General features: G+C 42.3%; 1 protein-coding gene across 1 annotated transcript; it reads left to right on the forward strand.

The window, feature by feature from the left end:
* Nucleotides 1–476: 476 nt before the first annotated feature.
* On the forward strand, nt 477–1,412 carry LOC113878474 (olfactory receptor 4D1-like). The gene has a single exon (XM_027519604.1). The coding sequence runs from the start codon at nt 477–479 to the stop codon at nt 1,410–1,412; it is 936 nt and encodes a 311-aa protein (XP_027375405.1).
* Nucleotides 1,413–9,001: the final 7,589 nt, after the last annotated feature.

Here is a 9,001-nt window from a genome sequence, read left to right on the forward strand (position 1 = left end):
CTAGGAACTTTCTGTGTTATTTTACTTAATCCCTTAAGCAGTTTCTATAAAGAAAATATATTTCTTACAGATATGAATATATATTTCTTACAGATATGGAAATTGTAATGCAGATTAAGAAAGTAGCTCAAAGCCAAATCTCTCTCAAGGAAATGGATGCTCTGAAGTTTTGGCTCTGGTTCTGAAGAATTCTGAGGGCTTCCCGCCCCTATATTACACTGAATCTTAGAAAGGCAAGTGGCGTGTGTTTCTGGATGGTTTTAAGGTATCTCATGTGTGTGTGTTCAAGCACAAACTAGTAAACTTTCAAGAGACAAGTCATTGAATTAGCACTTGATATTGTGATCTGTACATGAAGATGTCCATCGTATTTCCTTGGATGACTGAATTGAGCCCTTGAGCCCTAAAGGGGCAAACAACAACTTCATGTGTCTATGTCTCTGCCTTGTTTCCTTTAGGAATATGGAGAAGATATCATGGATTCAGGGAACCTCACGTGGGTATCAGAATTTGTCTTCCTAGGGTTCTCCCAGAATCAGGAGCTCCAGTTTTCACTGTTTCTGGTGTTCCTGTTTGTCTACACAACCACTGTCATAGGAAACCTCCTCATCATGGTCACAGTGATCTCTGATTCCAGGCTCCACACACCCATGTATTTCCTGCTGAGAAACCTGGCCATCATAGACCTCTGTTTCTCCTCAGTCACTGCTCCAAAGATGCTGGTGGACTTCCTTGCTGAGAAGAAGACCATCTCCTACCAGGGCTGCATGGCCCAGATCTTCTTCTTCCACCTCTTGGGAGGTGGGACTGTCTTCTTCCTCTCAGTAATGGCCTATGACCGCTACATAGCCATCTCCCGGCCCCTCCACTACGTCACCATCATGAACACTCGAGTGTGTGTGGGGCTGGTGGTGGCTGCCTGGGTAGGAGGCTTTGTCCACTCCATTGTCCAGCTGGTTCTGATGCTCCCATTGCCCTTTTGTGGCCCCAACATCTTAGATAACTTCTACTGTGATGTTCCACAAATGCTGAGGCTTGCCTGCACAGACACCTCCCTCCTGGAGTTCCTTATGATCTCCAACAGTGGGATGCTGGTCCTCATTTGGTTCCTCCTCCTTCTGATCTCTTATACTGTCATCCTGGTGATGCTGAGGTCCCACTCTGGGCAGGCGAGGAGGAAGGCAGCTTCCACCTGCACCACCCACATCATCGTTGTGTCTATGATCTTCATTCCCTGTATCTATATTTATGCCCGACCCTTCACCTCTTTCCCCATGGACAAGGCTGTGTCCATCAGCTACACTGTCTTGACCCCCATGCTCAATCCCATCATCTACACCCTGAGGAACCAGGAGATGCAGGCAGCCATGAAGAGATTAGGCAAGCGCCTAGTGATTTCCAGCAGGGAGTGAACTTAAAATAGGTTGACTTTAAATGACAGATCTTCTCTCTGAACTTTGTTTTCCCATATGAGAAGTGAAGGTAAGTCTTCATGGAATGCGACAGTTGAGATTAATATATCTATGAAGATTAATATTTCTATGAAACTGTTGTTCTGTCTGGTATTGTGTTAGGCACTTTCACACTTTTGTCTCACTCTCAGAAAACTGACAGTGGATATGTTATTCTTGTATTAAACAGTTTAGAAATGAGAAAACTCAGAAGTCACTTGCTCAGTGATGAACAACAAGAGAAGAGATGACCAGGAGATGGTTCCTCTGATCCCCAAGTTTCAAGACAGGAGATATGGGTGGGTTTTGAAACCCAGGGCTTCTTCCAATCACAAGGGAAAGCTTAGAGTTTCTCATCTATGGATGGGGGCTTCCCTGATGGTGCAGTGGTGAAGAATCCACCTGCCAAAGAGGAGACGCAGGTTTGATCCCTGGGTTGGAAGATTCCCTGGAGAAGGAAATGGCAACCCACTTAAGTATTCTTGCCTGGGAAATCTAATGGACAGAGGCGCCTGGCGGATTGCAGTCCATGGGGTCACCGCAAAGAGCTGGACACAAATTAGCGACTAAAGAACACCAACAACAATATCTATGGATGAATATCTGTGATGAATATTCAACTATTTCATCTTAAATCTGGAACACTCACCTTTGTTCTGCTCCCTCATCCCCTCTGTGGTTTTTGGAAGTGATATCACTTGTAATATCATCTAAATATTTCCCATAAGGATATATTCCCTATAGGTTTGTTTCTTTTCTGTGATATACACCTTGGGTAATCAAAAAACTACTCTGCCTTCCCAACCTGTTCTTTGCATCACATAGATGATATGGCTGAGAGGAGGATGCTGTAGTATAGTTGGGGATCCAAGGCCAGAGAGACAGAGCCATGGCTATCAGTGGTCCAGATATGAGGTATGGGTTCAATCCAAGGTTGCCACCTCACGGGTTTTTGCCTTTCTCTTTGACTTCCTGCCCCAGATCGAGTGCTCCTTGAAAGTGGGCCATGCCTTATTCACCTTAAAATTTGCTCAGCACCTTGAACAATAGCTTATCCAGAAAGGTATTTCTACTGTTTCTTGTACCCCATTCCTTCCCTGTATAGTTCAGATCTATATTTGATTTCTCTCTGTATAACATTTATTTGCTCCATCTTCTTGTTTCCTTTTTAAAACTCCCAGACAATGTAGAACTTGACCCAAAGTTAGGAAGATAATATGAAAACTTTCCCCCCCCCATTCCCTCCCAATAACCACCTCATCCGGGAAATATTTAATAAAAGTTGCAGGCTCTTCAAGCCATTATGGCAGCTCTGAATTGATCCTTTCTTCACTTTTATGTCCCTGTACCTTTTCATGCATTTCTCCCCATTCTCAGTGGGTGTTTGGAGACGAGGGCAGAGAAAATGGACTGTGTCATATTTGATCTGAGTGTCCCTCAAAACAGTGTTTTCCCCTTTCACACACAAGTCCTTTAAATGCCTGGTGATACTTTTCTCACCCTCTAACTTGTTTCTTCTCTAGATGAAGCATCTACTTTCCTTCATTTGTTCCCATTGTGACAAGTTTCCTAATTCCACCATCTTGGCCATCTCCTCTGTATTTACTCTCCTGTGACAACATCCCTCTTGAAATGTGATGCTTAGCCTATGACATATAGCTGATTGGAGAATGTGATCTCTTTGGAAAACCATGATAGTCCTACTTGAAATATATAGCCACAAAGATGTTTTTGGTGGCAAACGGCAGCATAACCAAATTAGTGCTTAAAGAATGAGGAGATTATCTCATTTTAAAAGATTAGAGGGCTTCCCTGGTGATTCAGTAGTAAAGAATCCACTTGCCAATGCAAGAGACATGGGTTCAATCCCTGGTTCAGGAAGACCCTACATGCCTTGGAGCAACTAAGCCCATTTGCCTCAACTATTGAACCTGTGCACTAGAGCCCTGGAACCACAAATACTGAGCCCGTGTGCCTCAAGTACTAAAGTCAGAGCACCCTAGAGCCCCTGCTCTGCAACGAGTGAAGCCACCGCAATGAGAAGCCAGCACACCACACCTAGAGAGAAGCCCCTGCAAACTGCAATTAGAGAAAAGCCTGAGTAGCAACAAAGACCCAGCACAACCAAAAATAAATGAATAAATAAAATTACATATATATAAATTAGAGGATTGGCAATTCCAGAGGTGGTTAATTCAGCAGCTCCAACATTTTAGGGCCCTGAGTTGGTTATTCTATAATTTGCTTTCTTTCCCTTCATAATGGCAATATGGCTGGTAAAGCTTCAGTAATCATATTTGTGTGTGTGTGTGTGTGTGTGTGCGTGCGTGCTTAGTTGTGCCCAAATCTTTGCAACCCTATGGGCTGTAGCCCACTAGGCTCCTCTGTCCATGGGATTTCCCAGGCAAGAATACTAGAGTGGGTTGCCCTTTCCTCCTTTAGGAGTCATACATTTTTTTCTAGAACTATTCCAGCAGAATTCACTTATGACTTGTTGGGCAGAAACTGGGTCATACGGTCACTCTGCTCTACAAAAGAAATGGAAAGTGCATGGCTGGCTGTTTCAGCCAGAAAATGGCAATCAACAGTGTCTGCCACATAGATGGAAGCCCCTGGTAGCAGGATGGCAGAGAGGTGATTGGCCTGAGTTAGAAATCTTGACAATGAGCAAAGTTTCTTGTGGACAGGGTCATAAAATTAAATGCCTAGAGGAACTGACAAATAACACGGACCTGTTAAGTGGGCCCAGGTAAAGACTGAAGGGAACTAGAGAGTGGATATCCAGGTTGGAGGGAAAACAGCACTCCTACTGCCCTTGGCTACCCTTTGCAGAGATCCAATACCTAAATCCTTACAGAACAATCAGAAGAATTTTATTTAAATAAAATTTATTTACCCAGATGAGTAGTCCAGGCCATCTTCCCAAACTGACATTCAAGGATCTTCTGACAAAACAACTGACCCGATCATCCTAATCAGAAGCCTCAATGAATACAGCTCTATCCATGAGAATTTACGCCTTTAAGACATCTCTCATGGAAGCTATGTTGTGTTTGTGATATGAATTTGGCTCAACTGCACATTTATTACCTAAACGCACAATGGACCTTCAATGTTCTTTAGTTATTTTGTATAGTGATTAGTGAAAGCACCTCTCTTAAAAGTTGTTGAGGGAAGGCTGTAAGTCATTCCAGTGGTGGTACGTTAATTTTGGTCCAGAGAATAAATCACTGCTTCTCAGCCTCATTATCCCTTGATCTTGCCATTCTACTTGTATTTATATCAAGCATGGGGATGATTTAAGTGTAAGGAGAGAAAAACCTCAATTAACTTTACCTATGAAGTTTACTTCATATCAGTGAGTTCAGTCACTCAGTCGTGTCCAACTCTTTGCGACCCCATGGACTGTGGCACATCAGGCTTCCCTGTCCATCACCAACTCCCAGAGCTTGCTCAAACTCATGTCCATTGAGTCAGTGATGCCATCCAACCATCTCATTCTCTGTCATCCCCATCTCTTTCTGTCCTCAATCTTTCCCAACATCAGGGTCTTTCCTAATGAGTCAGCTCTTTGCATGAGGTAGCCAAAGTATTGGAGCTTCAGCTTCAGCATCAGTCCTTCCAATCATTATTCAGGACTGATTTCCTCTAGGATTGGCTGGTTTGATCTTCTTGCAGTCCAAGGGACTCTCTAGAGTCTTCTCTAGCACCACAGTTCAAAAGCATCAATTCTTCAACACTCAGCTTTCTTTATTATGGTCCAACTCTCACATCCATTCATGACTACTGGAAAAACCATAGCTTTTGACTATACAGGCCTTTGTTGGCAAAGTAATGTCTCTGCTTTTTAATATGCTGTCTGCTTCATATATGAGCCATTAAAAGTGGTGTATCAGTCAAGGTTCTGCCAGAGAAACAGGACCAGTATGATATGGAAGTGTTGTGAAGGAAGAAATATTCCTCTACCATTCTAGGTTCTCCTGGCTGGTCTATGAATGAAATTGACATAAGACAAATTAAGTGAAAAAATAAAGCACAGTTGGAGAACATGAATACATGGTAGAGAACCAGGCAAACTGAGTAACCCACCAAAATGGCTGAAACTTTCACCTTGAATACAATCTTCCGCTAAAGACAAAAGACGGTGTTGGAGGAAGTTCTGTGGGACTCCGAAAGGGAGGAAGACAATTCACATGGAAGTGGAAAAGAAAATGTTCGATAAGTAAATACTTGCTGGGCCACGTAGAGACAATGGAACACAGAGTGGACCCTGATCTTTAGGCCTGGTCCCCTCTCACTATACACACAGACACAAATACATACCTAGTCCATATTCTTTGTAGGTGAATCTGGTGAAAACCCATTCTGGGAACAGGTTCTCTATTTCAATACTTTAGACAGCTAAAGGGGAAAGTCAAAGTTTCTTCCTGAGTCCTTTGAGCCTTGACAATTTTCAGCTCAAAATATTCCAAAGACATTTCGGGGTGGAAAATTTTATATGTATTATATATGAAGAGGGAGAGAGAGAGATTTATTGCAAGGAATTCCTTACCTGATTGTGAGGCTGGCTTGGCAAGTATGAAATCTGTACGGCAGGCCAACAGGAAGGGCAGGCTGGAATTTTTGGGCATGAAGCTGCAGTCCAGAATTGCATCCCCTTCAAGGAAACCTCAGTTCTGCTGTTAAAACCTTTTTTAAAAAAGTAATTAAAAAAAATAAAAGAGTAATTCATTTTAATTGGAAGATATTTACAGTATTGTTATGGTTTTTGCCATATATCAACATGAATTGGCCACAGGTATACATGTGTACCCCCGACTCTGAACTCCCTCCCACCTCCATCCCCACCCTACCCCTCTGGGTTGTCCTAGAGCATTGGCTTTGGGTGCCCTTGCATCAAACTTGATGCATCAAACTTGCACTGGTCATAATTTATTGAATCTGGTACATCCACATTGGCTAGGATAATCTTTACTTAAAATGAATGGATGGGACTTCCCTGGCAGTTCAGTGGTTAACACTCCACTATTCAAATGTAGGGGGCAGGGTTCAATTGCTGGTCTGGGAACTAAGATCTCACAGGCCATCTGGTATGGCCAAAAGTAAAAAAAAAAAATTTTTAATGAATTGATTGTAAAAAAATAAAATTAGCTGATTGGAGAATCAATCATATCTATAAAATACCTTCACAGCAGCACCTAGATTCAAATTTGAATAACTGAGAACTACAGACTAGTCGATTGACACATAAAACCAACCATCAAGAGGGGAATCATTAATCATCAATGACTCAGGCCTCTCTCAGTGAGGATGCAAAAAAAAAAAAAGTTCCTTCTAAATGTATCCTGCATCCATTTAGCAATTTGAAGTTAAATCAGGCAAATACATACATATATATATATACACATATATATATATATGTTTTTTTTTTTAGATATGTGATACATAGGATAATCATTTTCTTATCTCAGTGTACATGACTGGGTATTTACTCCATTCTGGCCATTCTTGGCTTTGGAACTCATGGCGAGAGGATGCAGTGAACAGATGATGAGGTTTGGTGAACATTTTACAGAATCACGTGTGCCCTGACAAGAGAATATATCAAGTGGGACATATCAGGTTTCTCTTATTGAAAAGTAAATCAGAATCTGTTTCAAAATCATCTACATGATAGTCAGTGAGATGGACAAGTCCTGTCCCTTCCCCAGAATCAATCAAGGCTACTTTTGTGGGACTTAATTTTATTTTCTTATTTTACCCTTTTTTCATTGTGAATCAATCTTAAAATGGACTAGAGCTCTAAATAAGAACTTTTTTGAAAAAATTATTTATATATGTGGCTGTGCTGGGTCTGTTTCTGGAAGAGCTTCACATCCTACTCTTACCTGCCACTGAACTCTATTTTGCCAAGAATGAGCATTTGTAGTAAAACATTCAGACCAACCTGGAAAGTTATATGCAGTTCAGAGATCTCTGTCTAAAAAATCAGTCTGTTTTTATAGCACATCAAGTTTAAAATGCCAATTAATTCTAGTTTTGATCAATCCCTCATAATGAGCATTGTATAAGTTTCCTGTACCAATCCTTGCATTAGAGGTAGTAAGAGTTCACAGGTAAAGAATGCTGGCATTTAAATAGATGATGTAGTGAACTTGGGGCTTCCTTGATGGCTCAGTGGGTAAGGAACCATCCGCAATGCAGAAGACACAGAAGATGTGGGTTCGATTCCTGGGTCAGGAAGATTCCTTAGAGGCAGGCATGGCAACCCACTCCAGTATTCTTGCCTGGATAATCTCATGGACAGAGGAGCCTGGAGGGCTACAGTCCAAAGGGTCACAGTCATACATGACTGACTAAGCACACATGCACCCAGTCGACTTGGGTACAGATGGTAAATCAACAATGGGGTTTCAGCTGCCAAAATAAGGAGAAGGCAATGGCACCCCACTCCAATACTTTTGCCTGGAAAATCCCATGGACAGAGGAGCCTGGTGGGCTGCAGTCCATGGGGTTGCTAGAGTTGGACATGACTGAGTGACTTCACTTTCACTTTTCACTTTCATGCATTGGAGAAGGAAATGGCAACCCACTCCAGTGTTCTTGCCTGGAGAATCCCAGGGACAGGGGAGCCTGGTAGGCTGCTGTCTATGGGGTCGCACAGAGTCGGACATGACTGAAGCGACTTAGCAGCAGCAGTAGCAGGGTTCTGTTGAACTGATACCATATATCTGCCCATGTATGACTTTCTCTAAGTAAAACTCAGTTAGGCATAAAAGTAGAAGAAAAAGAAAAAGGGAAGAAGCAGGAGAAGAAAGAGAAGAAGAAGGAAAGACATCAGACCAGTTGTCTCAGATTGCACAAGAGAGAGAACAGTCCTTATACTGACAAGCAAGTCCATGGTTCCCAAAGTGTGGTCCCTGGAACAGAGAAATCAGCATCATCTGAGAATTTGTTACAGATGCAAATCCTTGGCCTTATCATTGGTCAACAGAATGAGGAAGTCTGGAGCTTGGGCACTGTGATTTGTCTTTTAACCAGCTCTCCAGGTGATGGTCTCAAGGGAAAGAATCGAAGAAATGGGTTCTTCTAAAACTCCCAGAGAAACTGTTTCTTTTGAAGAGACTTATACTTTTAGATCTTGGCCTGAGATACTACATGCTACAAATCTATAAAATTGTATTGTTCTTAGTCTTTTTGACCCCGAGGAATAACTTTTAATAAATGTGTTTTTGAGAGATTTTAAAACTTTTTAACAAGTCCCATTGCTCCCTTGCCCTCAGTGGTAATCAACCCAACCCTGCCTCCTGCATCGAGTCCAGTAGTTTCTCCTCAAGGATATTCCCCCTTCCCCTAGAGTCACACCCGTTGTTGTATACGCAATGTTTGGGCAGTGGCTAGGAAACTAAGTTTGCAGGAAAGGGATCGTGAAGAAGATGCAAGACATGAGGGCTCTCTCCCATGCTGGGCTGAAGGAAGGTAAGAGATCAGGGTTTTCTCACCTGTAAATAGAGCAGCTGTTAAGAAGAATCCACACTTGCTGGAGAGTG

The sequence above is a fragment of the Bos indicus x Bos taurus genome, chromosome 19 (assembly GCF_003369695.1).
Source record: "Bos indicus x Bos taurus breed Angus x Brahman F1 hybrid chromosome 19, Bos_hybrid_MaternalHap_v2.0, whole genome shotgun sequence".
Classification (NCBI taxonomy): Eukaryota; Metazoa; Chordata; class Mammalia; order Artiodactyla; family Bovidae; genus Bos; species Bos indicus x Bos taurus.

What these genes read in the sequence shown, in the direction of transcription:
- LOC113878474 (XM_027519604.1), top strand. Translation starts at nt 477, where the DNA reads ATGGATTCAGGGAACCTCACGTGGGTATCAGAATTTGTCTTCCTAGGG.